This window comes from Vipera ursinii (assembly GCF_947247035.1).
Source record: "Vipera ursinii genome assembly, chromosome: 7".
Lineage (NCBI taxonomy): Eukaryota > Metazoa > Chordata > Lepidosauria > Squamata > Viperidae > Vipera > Vipera ursinii.
In genome coordinates, this window is record NC_139521.1 from 44,116,318 (window position 1) to 44,135,863 (window position 19,546).

General features: G+C 37.5%; 1 protein-coding gene across 1 annotated transcript in view; it reads left to right on the forward strand.

Moving 5' to 3' along the window:
- Positions 1 to 19,285, forward strand: part of PCDH10 (protocadherin 10) — a gene marked incomplete at both ends in the record, with an annotated part of 48,904 nt that extends 29,619 nt beyond the window's left edge. Inside the window, one exon of the mRNA XM_083367221.1 lies at positions 19,251 to 19,285. Within this exon, the coding sequence (XP_083223347.1) occupies positions 19,251 to 19,285 (35 nt within the window). The remainder of the gene's footprint in view (positions 1 to 19,250) is intronic.
- Between the last annotated feature and the right edge of the window lie 261 nt (positions 19,286 to 19,546).

Consider the following 19,546-nt stretch of genomic DNA (forward strand, 5'->3'; position numbering starts at 1 on the left):
TTCACTTTTGTTCCTTTTTAGTCTATAGTTGTTATTCAGATGTATTAGGACTCCTCTCATATAAGCTTTACTTCCATCCCAAACCATTTCAATCGAGGTACCCTTATGCATATTCATTACAAAAAATTCTCTCATTTGTTTTCTACATTCATTCACAATTTCCTCATATCTAAACAATTTTTCATTTAATCTCTAAGATCTTCTATCCCTTTTCTCTTGAACCAGTTCCATCCACACTGGACTATGATCTGTTAATGTTCTTGGGCATATCTTAATTTTCTTCACCCTAGGGAAAAAAATCATTGGTAATTAGTATAAAATCAATCCTTGAAAAAGATTGGTGCCTATCTGAAAAAAATGTAAAATCCCTCTCTTCCATATTTCGCTCTCTCCAAATGTCTCTCAATTAGATCTTTAGTATCATTATAGGAAACAACAATGTAACTGTAGGGAAATAATCGGCTAAAATCTCTTTGGTAGGAATGGTTGTTCCCATTTAAAAGAAAATTAATATGACTGAGGAAGGAATGGAATATCAGGCAAATTACTCATATATAAAAAATACACATCTGCCTATGAATAGATGTTTACACAAAACATATATATTGGCCTATCACTGCATTTTTATGACTTAAATCCTTCTCCTCTTTCTCCCCCCATCTGCTTTATTGCTATTCATTTTTCATTTTCTTTGGATCTCCATGATAAAAGTGAATGCTTTTCAGATTAATGAGTAATAGATTATGTACAGAAGAAATATACATAATTTAAGTTATACTGTTTGCAATAAGTGTAATAATTGTGAAGGCTATTTTTCTCAAAATACAGGTTTTGTCCTAGACCACGGGTTGGCAACCCGTGGTTCTGGAGCTGCATGTGGCTCTTTCAGCCTTCTCCTACGGCTCCCAGTTTGCAGAGAGAGAGAGAGACAGAGACAGAGAGAGGCACTTGCACTTCACTTCTCTCTCTCTCTCTCTCTCTCTCTCTCTCTCTCTCTCTCTCTCTCTCTCTCTCTCTCTCTGTGTGTGTGTGTGTGTATGTAACTCACACTGTCCACCGAGAAGCTGATGAGCTTATTGGGCGGGGTTCCTGCTCCACAGGAGGCAGGAAGAGAGCCAGCCCAATAAGAATGTGTATCAGCTTGTCCAAGACAACATGAAGCCAGCTTGCCAGGTGAGCAGAAGATTGGAGAGAGGGAGAGGGGGGGAGAGAGAGGAAGGGAAAGAAAGAAAGGGAGAGAGAGAGAGAGAGAGAGAGAGAGAGAGAGAAGGGAAGTGCAAGTTCCTCTCTCTGTCTCTCTCTCTCTCTCTCTCACACACACACACACACACACAACACACACACACAGTGAGTGGGGGAAGAGGACTGATAGACCAAGGGCAGAAAGAAAGGGAGGGAGAGAGAGAGAGAGAGAAGGGAAGTGCAAATGCCTCTGTCTCTTTCTGTCTCTCTGACTCTGTCTCTCTCTCTCACACTCACACTCACACACACACAACACACAAACACACTGAGTGGGGGAAGAGGATTGGCAGACAAAGGACAGAAAGAGAGAGGGAGGGAGAGAGAGAGAAAGGGAAAAAGGAAGGGAAGGAGAGAGAGAGAGGGAGAAAGAGGGAGAGAGGGAGAGAAAATGTGGATATATGTGGTAGTCCTTACTGGACTTTTAGTAAAGAAAGTTTAATGAAATATTTTGATTTTTTTTTAAATTAAGAGGTGAGGTATGGGGACAATTATGCTGTATTTAAAGATGATAGATAAGCTACTAAAATTGCTTTTACCTGTTGGGATGAAGGAGAAAGGGTTCCCCCGCCTCTTTCTCCTGGCCCTGCAATTTTTTTTCTTTTCTATTTTTCTGTTTGTAGTTTTTATAGTTTGCACTGGCTTTTTATTTCATAAATATGGGGAGGACTCAAATAGTCATTTGAGTATTTTATTTGAAAGTAACCTTCAACCCAGTGTCTTTCTTTTTTTTGGAGTTCAAAATGCTTTTATTGCATGCAGAAATAAAAAAAAATGTTTTCTTTGTAGCAGTTCATTGATTTCTTAAATGCAGCACACTATAGTTCTATTATACATAGCATAAAGGTAAAAAACAATATATGCAGTGTTATCTTCATTTTTTATCTCAAAAGGGTTTTTGCAGCTCCCAGTGTTTTCTTTTCAGTTGGAAATGGGTCCAAGTGGCTCTTTGAGTGTTTTAGGATGCCTACCCCTGTCCTAGTCTTATGACTACAATTGAACCCAAAGTTTATGTTGCTAAGTGAGAAATTTGTTAAGTGAGTTTTGCCCCATTTTATGACTTTTCTCATCACATTTCTTAACTGAATCACTGCAGTGGTTAAATTAGTAACACAGTTGTTAAGTGAAACTGGCTTCCCCATTGACTTTGCTTGTCAGAAGGTTACAAAAGGTGATCACATGAGCCTGGGACACTGATACCATCATAAATGTATGTCAGTTGTCAAGCATCCAAATATAAATCACGTGACCATGGGGATGCTACAATTTCACAAGTGTGAAAAATGGTCATAAGTCACTATTTTCAGTGCCGTTGTAAATTGAAATGGTCACTAAATGAACTGCTGTAAGTTGATGACTACCTAGGTACATGGATCCCCTTCCCACCATTTTGCTGCTAAAACAATAGAAAGAAGTTATATGACCTTAACTAATTTAGGATGCAGGTTTTTTCCTTCACTGAAAAAACATTCTACAAATCATTTAGGCACAAAGTCTTGCAGATTTGGTGGTGGTCTGTGTGACCTTGTAGAACGCCTGGGAGATCCAGGCACACTGTGGTCTACCAGCTTACCCGCCGGGCTTGGTAGACCAGTAGTCAGAGGTTCATGAGAGTCGGACTGACTAGAGTCCCTTTATTTGGCCCTTTTGGCCCAGACCAAAGTCCAAAGTTGGAGCAGAGTTAGCACAGCGGCTGTCTTTTTCTGGTTGTTTTTTCACATCAGGGAACCCATGTTGCACTTCTGGGCTGTGCCCATTTACAACCACCTCCCCATTGAATTGACTGCAAGAGTCCTCAGAGCATGAGAACTGCCCTGGGAATGGGCCTGGCACAGGGTCCTAACTTTGTGACCGTTCTGCATAACACTTATGCAACTAATCAATATGGTGGCGGACAATACTTCCCCCATCATAGGAGAGGGGGCCATAAATTTTGACAATTGTGGCTGGTATGTGGAAACCCAGGAACTCAGTAGAAGAGACCCTAATTTTATGTTTGTCCCTTCTCAGTTTAAGTCCCGCAGAGTGGAACCGTTGGAGGATGGCCTTTAGCCTCCCAGCAAGCACCTCAGTGGACTCACTGGCAATGAGCACATCGTCAAAATAGGGGCAAACCCCCAGAATGCCCTTTAATGTGCACTTCATGACTCCCTGGAATATTCCTGCAGCCACGCTAACCCCAAACTGGAGGCATTTGACTTTGAACACCCCCTATGTGTTACGATTGTTTACGCAGCTGCGGTGGCCTCATCAACTGGTAGCTGTTGATAAGCCTGAGCCAAATATAATTTTGCGAACATGGTACCCCCTTGCAGTGATGCCAGAATGTGGCTCACAACTGGCACCGGTTACACATGCTGCTGTAAGGCCCTGTTAAGGGTACATTTGTAATCAGCACAGATTCTGACTTCCCCATTAGCCTTAAGTGACAATGGGAGTTTCCCACTCCCTCCCCATCTACCAGCTGTAAGATTCCCTGGTTTACTAGCTTGTCCAGCTCAGCATCGATTTTATGCTTAAGCGCGAATGGCACTCTGCGGGGCTTGATCCTTATGGGTGTTACAGTAGGATCAAGCTTGAAGGTTATCGGAGGACCCTTGTACTGACCCAGGCTAGTATTAAACGTCTGCGAACTCCTCGCATACTGACGCCAAGTTTGCCAAGTGTCTGGTTGATCCCTGTAACTTGGATTTCCAGGGCATCAGACCAATCAAAGCCTATGAGACTTGTTCTCTGGCCTTCCACCACAACCAGGTCCAGGGCCCCTGAAAACCCCTTGAACTTGATAGGCAATGTGGCCTCACTCATGATAGTGACCGGGGAATTCTGGAAATCGGTAAGGAGTATGTCATATGGCCTGAGCTTGGGCCATCACTTTCTGCAACTGCAGACATGTCTGAAGGTATTCAGAGAAATAATTGACACTGCTGACCCGGTATCCAGCTCCATCCTGCAAGGAATGCCTTGCAGTTCGATCTGAAGTCGAAATTTAGGTTTGAGGGGCCTACGATCTCCTGTGTAGTATACATTTCTGCGACTGGAGCAGAACCCCACTCTGAATTGTCCCGGGGCCCCAGTACCTTGGACCGTCATGCTGCTTGTGGTCCTATTGGCGACCCCAACAGATGGATGCAATGTGGCCTGTCTTCCCACAGGCCTGACACGTGGCTGATCGGAATTTATTGTCCACTCGCTGATGGCGGCCTCTGCAGCCCGGGCACCAAAAAAGAACTGCCTTCTCAAGAGTGCTCGTGTCCTTGTTGTGGTGCTTCTGGACCTTGTCGTCTTCTTGGTTGAAGTCGTCTTCCTGTAGTTTGGCATCCTCGTGGTGGACTGCTTCCTCATGCATTGTGCTTTTGGCAGGCTGCATGGCCTTAACAGCACCACCTGCAGCTTCATCCACCATGACTTCTTTGAGAGCTTCTTGGAGTGAGAGAGTTTCTTTGGCAAAGAGTTTCTGTTGCAACTCTCTGCTCTGAATGCCACAAATGAGCCTGTCCTGAAGCCTCTCCTCTAGGTCCGAAAACTGGCACAGTCACGAAGCTTGTCTCAATGCTGCGATGAATTCGGTGGCTGTTTCACCCAGTTGCTGGACACGCTGTTTGAATTCATGTCACCATGCTATCACCGATAGTTTTGGTTGGAAGTGTTCACCGAGCCTTTTCTTCAAGTCCATGAATGCTACGGACTCTATCTGGGCCGGCACAATGAGATTCTCTGCAATATCAAAGGTGGCTGGGCCGCAGATGTAAAGGAGGGTTGCGGCCATAAGGCCATCTTCAGAAACCTGATTTGCTCTCAAGGAATTCTCGACCTGTACGATGTATGACGACCATCTCTCTGGGTGAGTGACGTCAAACTCTTCTAGTTTTCCGACCTTGGCCATTTCTGAAGGTCTTCATGACTAGAGAGTCATTTCTTCTGTCCTGCTTCCCGGTTGGCCCTGGAGCTGGTCCACAGGGCCACGTGGTTGCTAGCGTGGGGACTAGCCGACCGGAGGGTGGGGAACCACGTTCCCAGCCAGGCACATCGCTGGCCTCACCCTAGTGACTCATTGCACCTTCATCGCCAGTGTTATGTATTGTGTTGGTTCAAAGCACGAGGTGAGACGAGCAGGTGAAAACAGGAACATGCTTTTTTGAGCTGCTGGAACAGAAGAGAGCTGCGCATGCATCCACACTGCTATTTATCAGGATGGCCACTAGGGTGGCAGCCAATAGGTTTAAAGTACTACAGTTCCCGCATAAATCAGCCAATGGCTGAGCAGGAGACTCTAAGTCTGGCTAAAACCCCAAAGCTGTTACACAGGCGACTGTTAGTAGCAATCACAACAAGTGAACTTTGCACACAAGAAAAACCCCAATACATTACAGGCAGCATCTTGGAATCAAAGGCTTAAATTGGTTCTCTCCCTATGAGCTTGAAATCTTGACTTCATAATATTCTTAAATAATATATTCTATGTGGAACATGGGACCCGTACAATATCCTAATTTATTTTTTATTCATTAAATTTATACACCACCCATCTTACTCTGAAAAATTTCCTTGCAGCAGCATCCGCTGCTCATAATGAAAATTGAGACCATCAACTTGAACACTCTAATTTCATTTTGCTACAGTACTTATAGACAGTGATGGGTATGGTAATTAACAAGGCATTAGATATTTCAGAGTGGTCTGATACAGACAACTTTAAGCAAGCTAAGTGTGTGTGGGCATTGTGTTAGTTAATGTAAGTTAGGTTACTCTTTTAAACAGCCTTCTTACAAATGAATATTTATTGTTATGGAGTTACAGTTCTATTTTTAAAAGGTCAGTTCCTGAAGTTGGGGGGGGGGAAGGCTAAGAAATGGCTTAGTGCTTTGAAAGAAAAAAAAGTAGCTTCTCATCATCATCTTCTTCTTCTAATAAGCAGTTGAGACTGTTCATATTGAATATATCTTAAATTTCCTGTCTCTAAAGTTCAAGTTAATTGTCAATTGTAGTTCCACTGGGGTCAGTTCTTTGCCAGTAAACATTTTAATGAACTGATAAGGGAAAGTGACAATCAATTCACAACCTAGAATGTATGATATTAATCAATAACCTTTGCTAACACATATAATCAATAAGATAGTTTTGCAGAAGTACTCTCATAGGAAAAAGTAACAAATAGCTAGCTAAGCAGAAGAGTGACCCCAAACTATTCAAGGCCAGAAGCCTAGCTTGCTTTGAGTAACTTCTAGATGTACTTTGGGACAAGGCATGCAGTGGGAAATGAAACCACAGGTTTGCAAGTATTGGTAAAATATTACGAGAGCATATAGAAAATAAAAACTGCTTATGTGATAGTTGTGTTATGAAAATGTGATTCATCTATGGACGTGAATATGAATATCTATTTTTGTAAATGCTAGTTTTAGCCATGTAAGGAAAAGGGGGGGAAAACAGATGTAAGGAAAAAGGGGAACAACTTGATGGTGATCAAGTTTGTGGGTTTTGTAGTTTGTGATTATAAAAGGTTTTGCTGGAAACAAAGATGTTACACAGGATTTAAGGGAAACCACCCCATGTCCTTCTTTTGCATAGAATAAAGTTGTGTGACAAATTGCCACCTTGTTGTGTTCAATTGGGCTTTAGCACCCCAGGCAAGGGGTGGGAGAACAGAAGGACTTGAATAAACAGCTGAGGAGATCCTCATTAAGTTCACTAAAAAAAGAATTTGACACCCAGAAGATAAAATAAAAATTCAAAATGATGTTGAAAGAGTACAGATAAATCAGTAGAGCTAGATTACTCATTAAGGTGATGATTGCTTCAGTTTCAAATACAAAATAATAGTTTGAAGCAAGTAACATATGACTTTTTACATAGTATCTTTCTGAAAATTTCTAAAGCAATTTTATCTTTTCAGGATTGTGTAAATAGTTCAACAGTGAGAAGGACAGCATATAAATTTAATACAATTGAAAAATAAATTTATTTAAAAAGTTGCAGACTGGTGCTATGTTTGCCTCCCTATGCAGTCCAAACACTTTTTTTGTTTTGAATCCAACATACTTCATATTCCTGTCATTCATTTAAGAGAATAAAAAAAGATAAAAGATATACATCTTTAACAAACGTACATGTGAAAAGGGTCTTGAAACTTTAGATGTTCACCAACTGAATATTAGCCAGCAGCATTTATAAGGCTGTTAAAAAGAGAAAGGTAGTTTTATATTTCAGCATAGAAGTACAGTTCTTAGGTCTACCATGATGTGTTGACACATTGAATAGTTCCTGGCACTATTCTTTAAGGAAGATTCAGAGAATATGGATGGGTACAAATAAGGGTGGCAAGCATGAACAAGAGATAGAAAAATAACTGTTTGGAGAACAGACTGAGGAAATAAATATTTTTAGCCATGAAAAAAATATGGTTGTGGAAGGACTGTGACAGTTATTTCCAGATATTTGAAGAGATATTGCAGAAGAATAGCAAGATCTTAGTGAGAGTGCCAGGATATGGGCAGCAACATCTACATTATCTCATTGCTCCCATCAACGTGTCAAAAGCAGTGATGTGATAAGTTCTGTCACTTTTGCTATAAGTTGTCTCTTTTGAACATGTGTGCAATGTTTTGACTAACACAGGAAAGTTGCTTTCATCAGTCTAATCCTGTCCCTGCCTCCATTATATGGAACAATGATAATAAATGACAAGAAGGAATATTTGGAAATGTCGTATATTTGAACTGTTGGCTTTTTAATGTAACAAGTAAAAACAGCAAAACATTGGAAACAATTACCAAGGCAGATGATGGGCTCCATTTTGTTAGATACATTTAAGGAATGGTAGGCCTGGTGTCAAAGAACTTTTAATTTTAATTTGGATTCATGCGTTCAGTAGTCAGTTGACTCAGCTCTTTCCAATCACTGGCTTTTGATTATGTAATATAATATCAAATAAGTCCATTTTGTTTTTTCTCAGTGCTAAATACACGTAAGATTTTCTTGCTCTTGGAATATGAAGAGCCTAATATTCAAAAATTAAATTTAGTTTAGAATATGTCTATGGAGATTCTCAGTCATCCAGGTCATGGTTAATGCAAAGGTGCTTTTTCAAAAGGCACCTGGACTTTATTTTTCCTTTAAGACGTTCACTTCTCATCCAATAAACTTCAGTTCAGTTTGTTTACAATAGCCAAAGCAGTTGTATCTTACGTGTTAAACACACGGGGACATTTCAGCTCTATGCAAGTTTGCAGATTTGCTGTTCTCACTGTGTATCTTTAGATGTACTCTTAATCAAGAACACATATGATTGCAGCTCAAGAATTTAAATATTTTAGCATGAAGAAAACCATTGCCTATGTACCTTATACTGATCTTTTGAAAATAAAAAAAGTTAGAGTTGCTTGGCACATAATTCCTCTTTGGTGCTAAAACTAATAAAGCAGCATATATATGTATGTGTATGATATTTGGCTCATAAACCTTTGAAGGACATTTTCTTGATTGTTAGTCCAGTATCCTAAATATGCTTTTGTAGAGAATGTGCATTTAGATGAGCCATCTATTCCCTTTTAATGATAATGGTGACAGTTTCAGTGTCAGAGTCATTATGAATAGGTAGAAAACAGAAAATAGTTATTGCTGCATCCATTAGTGCTTTTCTGCCTTGGAGTCAGTATCACAAATAATATTTGAATTTATTTAAGTAGTTACATAATCACATGCACTTAAATACAACTCCATGAAAGGTTGCTTGTGTGTCACCGGTTGTATATTTTATACCTTAGGTATGTTCATTTTTCATGCAGCCTCCAAATAAGAATAAAATCATCAATAGGGTAAAAGAAGATTTAATTATTTTGTTTGTCAGAAAAGATAAAAACAGAGCAAATATTATAGTCTTTATTTTATTTACTGCCTAGATATATGATTTCACATCCCTCTTTAATTTTGCAAACTTTTAAATAAATCTACATGCTTGGGTAAACATTGTCTTTTTTATTTAGAGGTGTGAATTTAATGTATTGCAAAATCTAGAATGAGCAAGCATCGCCCCCTTTGTATTCAGAAACTAGATCAAATTTAGACTTGTCTTGTAGGAGGAAGCCTTCTGCTCCTCCATATTTGGAAGCTGGTTTCACATAATTTAATAGATGCCTTATTCTTAACCATATTGGAAGTTATGCTGTCACAATGGTGGATAACAAAGGTTGTGTTTTTTTATTCACTGTTCCAATGTGATACTAGGCAATAATGGGATTCATATACTGGTGTCGTGCAGTCACAGCATCAGCCTTTGTGTCATTTGAAACTGGCTTGCTACAAGCAGTTCAAATAGAGAAGGCAGAAATAAAATCATAACTTTTGCTCACTCAGGGCTTCACTTAATGACCAAATGGGAAGTGAGGAAAACGATTTTCTGCTTAATGACTGCAAAGCCTAGCAATGGAATTCCCAGTCCTAATTGTGGATGCTAAGTGAGGACCACCTGCACTCCCACTTTTCTTGTTGGTTTATTACATCTACGTCCCACTGCAATCAACTTTTGGCAGTTAATGTAATATAGGGGGGGAAAGTTTGAAACATCCCTAATAGGAACAAAATTAGCATCGCATCACACCAAAATAATAAGAATAAAACAGCTAATAAAATTAAAAGAGAGACAGACTAGTGTAACTAGGTTGCCCTCCAGAAAGAAAAGTTCTGTTTTCAGCAGATTTCAGAATGCAATTTGATTTCTGCCTCAGTTGCTTCAGCCAGAGTTGGTCTAATATTCCAAGGTGCCCAGTGCTAAGCCATTAATTATCAGCAAAAACCAACACTTTTAAATTTTACCTGGAAGCTAACTGGTAGCCAATGCAGAATGCTAGCAAAGAATAATATGCGTCTAATGGTGTGTGTCAATTAGTCCATGGACTATTGCATTCTGGAATAACTGTAGCTTACAAATAGTCTTTAAAGTTAACTCTGCATACAGCAAGTGCAGGCATCTGAATGGTTATAAGGTTGTGAGATACCATGGTGAGCTATTCTTATGCCAGATGAGCCTCAGTGGGTGCAGCAACTTCTAATGATAGTTTTCACCTGTTGCACTATTCTAGAGCTATATATTAAAAAGGCTGCCAAAATCACAAACCTGCTGTTTAAGAATAGTGCTTGCCCATCCAAATATAACATTACTATTGATGAAAAGCTTCAATGAACAAACTGTTTCTGTCTTGCAAGATGGAATCTGGGTCGGTCCACCAGGACCAAAGGTTTATTTCTGTCTTGTTTAGGTTAAATTTCAGCTATTTTGCCTCATCCAGAGGCCATCTAAACTCCAAGAAGGAACATCAACTGCTTTTCCTCTACAGGTCAGGATAGTGATATAAAGTTGAATATCATCTGCATATTGATAGTACTATACCCCAAATTATAGGGACGCGGTGGCTCAGTGGGTTAGGATGCTGAGCTTGTCGACCAGAAGGTCGGCAGTTTGGCGGGTCGAATCCCGAGTGCCGCATAACAGAGTGAGCACCTGTTATTCGTCCCAGCTTCTGCCAACCTAGCAGTTCGAAAGCATGTAAAAATGCAAGTAGAAAAATAGGGACCACTACGGTGGGAAGGTAACAGCGTTCTGTGCGCCTTTGGCGTCTAGTCATGCTGGCCACATGACCATGGAGACATCCTCGGACAATGCGCTAGCTCTTCGGCTTTGAAACAGAGATGAGCACCGGACCCTAGAGTGGGAAACAACTAGCATGCATGTGCGGGGGAACCTTTACCTTTACCTTTATATCCCAAATTGTCACATGATCTTGTCCAACAGCTTTGTATAGATATTAAAGATGAATAGAGAGAGAATTGATCCCTGTGAAACTGCAAAGGAGGGGCCACTGAGCTAACCACTCCTCATTCCAGTGGAATAAGCCTTTTCAATGAGGAAGAAGCAGAACTACAAGGGAGTGCCCTCATTTTTAAACTGTGTAAGGTAACAGAATAAACTACCATGGTCATTGATATCAAAAGCAATGAGAGATATAAAAAGACCCTTTATCCAGGTCCGAATTGAGATCTTCAATGAAAACTACTGACACTAGGCCTAAAAAGGACCCAGATAAGCCATGCCATTTAAGGTGATCCACGGTTGATTCATCACCATCATGTTAACAACCTTCCTAAAAAAGGAAAATTTGGAAAATGAGCAATAGTTACAGTATTTAAAAATTTTGGGTTTTAATACAGTGGTACCGTGGTTCTCGACTGCTTTGAAACTCATTGAATTTGGTACTCAATACATTTTCATGTGAAAATTTTGTCCCAGTACTTATTGTTTGTTTGGTACTAAACACATAAGTTAGAACCTGTTGGTGTTGGCTGCATTGTGACTCACTATATTATTTCTTATGGGAAAAAATTGTTTGGTACTCATCTTTTTTGTAACTCATAGCGCCTCACGGAACCAATTAATGATGAGTACCAAGCTACCACTTTATTTGGAACATAGCACATTATGAATTGGTACATGATGTCAGTGTTGTCCTGTAAAGGATGTAGGTGGTTTTAACAAGGACTATTTCCTGGCTGTACATTAGAAGTGCACAATTTTAAGCCTGATGGCTGTATGTACTATATGTACTTAAGTGCCTCTTCCAGATATTTACCAAAGTCATTGTCAAACTGTATGTTATCGTAAGAGTACATGTTTTACTGATTTTATTACATTTTAATAAAATTAATGTAAGTTTGTTTTTTAAAAAAATTCTATGAAGTACATTTCCTAGCATGCCATTCCAAGACCAGTTATGATCCATAGACACGGGAGTGGAGGTTGTGGGGTAGGGACTGCATTGTTTAGTATTCCACAGATTAAATTTGAGACATTTTACTAGGAAACCCATATTTTCACTACCAAATCATTATGGGTGGTGTGAATGTGTATAAATAAATGAGCTATAGGAAGTGGAAACAATGTATTTTCTTTACATAAACAAAAGTAAATGATTTGATTCAAAGCAGCTTTATGGGAATGCATTTAGATATAATGGGCCAAACCTAATGCTAGGCATAATATTACTGACAGTTATTAACATGACATTAGTGATTACAAATAATAAAGAAAAGCTGTGTATGGTAATTAAGAAAAGCATTTGATTGTTTCTGTACTCCAAGCTGAAGTCAACTGCGATATTTCAATGCTTCTTGGATGTGAGCACATATGAAATTCTAGGGTTTTTTGGGGGGTATATATAATCATGACTGTAAATACCAGGATCAAAAGAGTTTCAGAAATGTCTGATGGAAAGAGGACAATGATCGTGTTAGCATCATGTTTCTTTTACATATGGCATTATGTGAACATTTCAAACGTTTTTCAGCAACTCTAAATAACTGAACAAATATTGTTTGTTTGGGGGTGATATGCTGGGGTTAAGGTGTTGCAGACAAAATTTGGAAGAGAAAGTAATACGTTTAATACCTTTACCTTTCAGAATATATGAGATTAATCAAGCATGTAAATGAGTAAAAGTTGGATAACAAATTAAAACTGATAAAGCATATATAAAATATGCATATAAAGGCATTTTTATATTGATATTTATATTCAGTTACCTTTATTGAATATTATTTCTTTGATTTCCCCCATCTTTAGCTTTCAAATGCCCTCAAACACTAAGAATGTAATTCACAATAAAAACCCATATGTATAAGAACAAAAAATGATAGCCTGTTTAAGGGAAAAAAGGATTAAAATCAAGGTTAATATTCAGAAAAACAGTTTGCAAATATTTTTAATTAAAATTATGGAGTATGTTTTAAAATGTGAGCTATCAAGAGTATATGATTCCCTTCAAATGCATAAGTAAAAATATCATAACAGTGAACAAAATTAAATATGTAATAGTTGCATTTTTGAGAGAGCTGATGCGGGGTTTTTTCTCAGAATTAAAACTGCCAGTTTGAATATCATGATGTTCATTTTGTAATGCTATTAAACCTGTGAAGCAATACAGAAATGATATTTTTTTAAAAAAAATTCACAGATCATTGCCCTGCACAAAACCAGTCAAATAATTTCTTACATATATATATATAAATCATACTTTGTGCTATTCCCAATTTTCATTTCTTAAATTCAGACTTAGGAACTCACTTTATGTTTTCTTAGAACTGAAGAATCTAAAAAGTTGTTTCATACTGACTTTTATTCCTGGTTCATTCCACATGGTTTGTCTACAGTGACTGGCAGTGGTTGTCCAATATATCAGGCAATATTCTTTCCCAGCTCTATTTAAAAATGGGAATCTGAGATCTTCCATACAAAATACATGTGCTTGATTACTAGGCTATTGCTTTTCTTCCAAGTAGTGAATTATTTATACAGGCTTATATCGATCTTATAGTGATTGAAAGATAAATATATTCTGGTTTCTTGTATAGAAATGTATAGAGCCATGAAGTATCATGTTACTATTATAGTATCAGATAAAGGCATTGATGTTTTTATGCACCTTAAAACTTCAGTCTGAATCATTCCACCAAACCATTTTTCTTCTTTTCTTTTCTTCTTTTCTATCCTAAAATGTCATTAGAAATGTTCTTGGGTTCTTTCCATTTCAACCCATTACAAAATAATTTACCTGTTGAATATTTTTTTTCTGCTGCAGTATCTGTTTTATGGATTTAAAAGTAGAACAGTATATTGTGGAGGGCACAAATGATCTATAATAGCAAAAATGCTGTGGCAGATGCTGAGGTATTTGGTGATTTTTTGAGACATGTAGCCCAATATGGAAGAGGAGGATGTTTTTGCTGGGAGAAAAACATGAAATAGTTCAGAAATGTTACTACTAACCCAGATATTCTGTTCAGTTATTAATTTTACTGCACAGACAATGTGTATTTACAGTAAGTAAGATGAAAAGTGGCTGGCGACAAAAACATAGAGCTAAAGGTACAGTTTTTTTGTTTTTGTTTTAAAACACCTAAGACATAGCGAGCTATACAAACACTTAAAGCAATAGAATGTGGGTACATATTAGCTCTGCCCAATACATTCTTTCTATACTGCTTGTATAGTGAATCAGTTTCTGAAGAGGGAGCTTTATATACTTTAGAAGCACTCTGCAGAGTGGAGGGCATAGACTTAATCTTCACAAGAGCATCTAAAAAGGCGGTTAGGTTATATCAAACTGTTGCTCCAAGGTCACCTAGTGCATATTTGAATGTGAAATTCTCAGCCCTAATATGGTATTCTCATTACTATGTAGATTTGATGACTAATGCATGCATCAGGCAAATCTATGAAATTAAGGTTCTTCCCTGGTTTCTACATTATTCCATTTCTGCTGTTTTTAAAAATGTGCCAAATCTTTCAGCCAAACATTTTCTTTTCTTTTCTTTTAAAGGGACAACTTTATATATTTAAAAAGAGTGGAATGGAAAATATCATTTATAAAGTGATAAAAAAATGGGTACATTCTTAAGTTTTGGAATAAGCTGGAAATATACCTTAGCTTGGCAAATTGCAGACATCTTGTTTTCCTTTTTTTTTTCTTTTTTCCTTCTTGAAATAATGCTGTGGAAATAAGGCTTGTTATGTTGCAAACTTTGAAGAAATATGCCACTCTTCTAAGGCAACATTGTTATACAATCTTAGGTAAGATTCAATACTCATCCCTTTAAAAAAGAATTCTCCCACCTTATTCATCTCTTGATAAGTATTTTACTTAGTTCTGCATGCAACCTACAATATTTGTTCTGAAACCCAAAAGTGCCATGAAAGAAGGGGTGCAATTTGAATTCACACACAATAATTTGGAGAGGATGTTTATGAAGAGAGAAAGCAAGAGTGAGTGAGAGAGAGCTATTCAAGCTGCTGTGTACCACACCAAAGAAATAATCTGCCGTGTATATGTGTGTGTGTGTGTGTGTGTGTATACATACACACACATATACATACACACACATATACATATATACATACATAGATATAGATATAGATATAGATGATATAGATATACTGTAGATATAGATATAGATACCTTTACCTTTACCTTTTTATAGATATAGATATAGATATAAACCTTGCAGCCAGTCTGTGCATAGAAATGTGCTGCTCCACATAAGAGCAGATTCTTGAACTTTGCAGTTTTGATCTCATATGGATCTTATACATATTACCTTTGTGAGAAGAATCCAGAGAAAGAAATATTTTAGGGGGATATTAAAAAGGCAGAATATATTTCCCCAAAGGAATAATGGAGAAGATTTTTAAAAAGGCAGAAACTTCTCCCTCCCCTCAGCCAGAAACTCAGCAGAAACCAGGTCTTTAGAAATGCAGATGAGATAATACTTCCAGAAAGGTTGGAGCCAGAAAGCTAGAAGCTGATGAGATTAGAAAGACAAAGACCCCTAAAATCTGCATACCTACCATCAGAATACCAAAAGGACACACTGAACCTCAGGTCAAAGTTCATGCTACAGGAACAGGTAGCAACTACAAAAGCCCAAGAAGGTATAAAAACCCACCACTCCCAGCATCATGTGTTCAGCTGGTCCAGAGCCTCATGTCTAGTGGTTCTGCTCTTCAATAAACTACAACCTTCTTTGTAAAGCAGTCTCTATTTTGTTTATTCCTGGCTTGGACTGGACCCTGATGAAAACTTTTCTTTCAATACCTTTTTTGTCATGGTATGCCTTACAGCTAAAATTTAAATCTTTCTTTCCTTTGTCACTTTGTAAGATATACAGGATTATCTTTCTTAGTCTCCCAAGATGTTGGAGTTAGTTGCTTTGAAAACCCAATTAGGCTTTTTCCCTGCCTGACCCATCCCAGAAAAGAACACAAAGAAACTATAATGGACACAGCAATTATCACATCAGGTAAAGAACAGTATTACATTTTTACTTGGAAGTAAATCTTAGTAACATACATACAGTATGAATAATAGTATTTGTTTAGTTAACTCTCCCTCTTATTTTTCTTCTTTAAGAAAGATTTCACTGGGAAAGCCAATTAATGAACCACAGAACAGCAGTAATATTTACTAATCTGAAAACATCTCTCAAGATAGGCAGTAATCTCTTGCTAGGAGTTAAGACAAGCATTTTAATGTTGAAGGAGAGCAGCAGTTTGTAACTTTGATTTTGGAATAAGTTGTCTTGAGGAACAGTCGGTAGGACATGGATTTACAGAAATATTTTTTTTTAATTTGATCTAGCCCTAGGGTAGATGTTTGGTGAACTGAGGTTTTCAAAAAATTATTTTTAAGCATGGACTGAAGATATAGTTCTACTTTTCATGCAAAGCCACTTTTCATATAACTCAAAGCTATACTTAAATATTAAGTACTAATGGGTGATGGCATAGAATTGTTTCCATTATTTCTTGGTTTTGTTTGGATTTTCATCTAGGTTGGTGGTGATAAAAGTGTGTTTTTTTTAAAAAAATTCTAGGCCTTACACTACAGATTTTTTGTAACATTTTCTTGCATCAAAATAATAGGATGCCATGCTAGTTGTTCTGCTTTGTCTAAGTGGGGTAATAACAAAAATGTTGCCCAATATGGAAAAGGAGAATGTTTTTTTTGCTGGGACAGAAACATGCAAGTTTAGATCTGGTCTAAACTTACGCAGCCAGGTTTATTTTTCCTTCTAAAGAAATCAGCTCATCCCATTAATTTTCCCTTCGTATTCTTCAGATTGATAAAACTTCCATCCTCAGCACATAGTTGTAATTTCAGCTGAAAGGTAGTACAAATCTTATGGCATTTGACTCTGAAGTTTCCTGCTATTGATTTCAAAACTGCTGTGCTTTCCTTTCAGATAAACAGTGTCAAGAACCATAGATTTTGATGCTGATTATTTGACTGTAAACAAATATAAAAGCTACCTTTTTTCTTTACACACATTTAGCATTTTTTTAAAAAAATATTTAATGTGTTCATAAATCACTTTAATTCAAAATGTAGTATTTAACAATAGAATGACATAATATAGTGGAGTACTATAACCATGATATAGCACCAGTAGCAATGTTTGGCTCAAATTTAACTTTGGCTATTTAATCTTGAGAGACTTTCTGGAAGAAAAAAAAACAGTCCTCAAGTAGCTCTCTAAGGGCTAGGAGAATAGGTTCATTCATCGCTTGGAGTAGGAGATAAACCATTCCAAAGGAGAACACTGGGAATGTTTTTATCCATGAGAATTTACATGAGATAAATACCTCCAACAAGGTATTAAAGTATTAACTTTATAGGTAATATCAGCATCTTGAACTGAGCTCATATACAAAGAATAACCAGTGATGCTCCATAGCAGGGATATTATATTATAGTACAACAGTAAGTACATGTGGCCACATTTTGTATCATCTGAAGTTTTTTGTTGGACTTCAAGGTAAGCACATTGTGGTCATCCATAGATAAGGTAATAAGATCATGAATAGCTGTTATCAGCAAATCCTCTTCTAGGAAAGGTGACAGTTTTCATACAACTTTCCTGGCCAAGATCTCCAGCAGCAGCTGCGAGCTCAGAGATTCATATTCTGAGCTATGAGTTCAGGGACCCATACTTCCCTACTTTGAAAGTGCACTTTCAAATAAAGCAGATCCCCATTAGAAGCCAAACTTGGTATCATGCCAGAATCAGCATTTCGAATGGGCTGTGAAAATAAATCTTGAGAAACATGAGAAAAACCCAAAGCCAGCCAATGACCAAGAAATAGAATTCTGGCCATTGTAATTTATCATATGTAATTGTTATCACCAGGATACTGCTATCTCAACCCATACTGATGGATGGCCTTTTCCTACTTTTTTGTGTAAGTATTAAATGTGACAGAAAATAAAGAAGTCCTGGGGCTCTTCATATTGAAGTGCCTGCTGGCTCAGAATCTCCATTCCCAACCAATGTGTGGACCCACTCATTCAGGGAGTGGAACTACAATAAAACACATTCCAAGATAGGCAGATAATATTGAAGCTATTAATAAAGGTCTCTAAGAGGTCTAAGCAGTATAAGAGTGACTTATTTTACTCAAACTCATCAGTAAGAATAACTGATGCAGTCTCTGCTCTCTGCCTCAATCTGAATCCTGGCTACTACAGTTCCAGATAATCTATTTCTTCTGAAAATGCTTGTAATGGCCACACCATCACTTCTTCAACATGCTTCTCAGCTCTACCGAAATTTGCAAAACAGTTATCAGTGATAAGCTGACCATACAGTATAAACCTATTGATAAAATAAAGCTGTTTTTTTTGTCATGGATGTATTTTCTACGTATGTAAATGTTTGGCTCATTTGTCCCCTGGAACAATGGACTATGAAATAAGCATGTTGAAGTTCTGAACATGGCTCATTGTCTTGGCTTTCAACTGACAGGAAGGCAGAATTCTATTATTCAGATGTGGTTGGGGACTTTGGGGTAATGCACAGCAGGATTTCTTTGTCATAATCAACATGTGAGAGAAGGAAAGGAGACATAATGAGGACTGTATTGCTAGAAAATTAGTCCACTTGCTCTTGGTTTCATGTTGATGAGCACCCAAACATAGCAAATATATTTAATAAACACATTTTTAATGAAAATAAAGGTTTTATTGTACATTGCACCATATATCAGCATTCAAATTAAATTTGATATATATATATATATAAACTATCTTGAATAGAATTTTTAGACAGATTAGTGTAGAATTTATTATGTCATTAAAATTGTCTCTGCTAACTTTCAAAAAAAGTTTTTGTTTTTAAGCCTATATTTTGTGGATTTTTTTGCTTTCTGTGTTGTTTTTCTTATTGCTAAATATTATTACCAAATCATATATACATGATGTATAAACATGTCATTTTTATTTAACTTTTCTAATTATAACTTTCAAACTAAGCCATCAGCTCAGAGATGAACATAAATCTATTATTTTCCATTCATTTTCATAATGCAGAGATTATAAAGCTCTTTGTAAGAGACAACTTGAGATCTTAGAATTCTTGGTTCTTCTATTTAATTCTTATACTGATCATAATGCTTTCCACCTCTCTAGGCCTTGCCATTTGTGGATCACAAAGTGGATTATAACAGAATAGTGATTAAAGAACTGCAGATCCTCTGTGAGATAGGTAAGCATTATTATTCTCCTTTTACAGATGGGGGAATCAGGGACAGAGAGGTGTGAGGTGCAATCCTATATATTCCTACCAGAAGTGAGCCCCATTGAGTTCAATGGGATTTGCTCCCAAGTGAGTATAGGATTGCGGTTTTAGATTTTTATGTTATTTTATTTCCTTTTTCCTTTCCCTCCTTGCAAAAGGCAAAACCAGACATAGCTCAGATATGTTC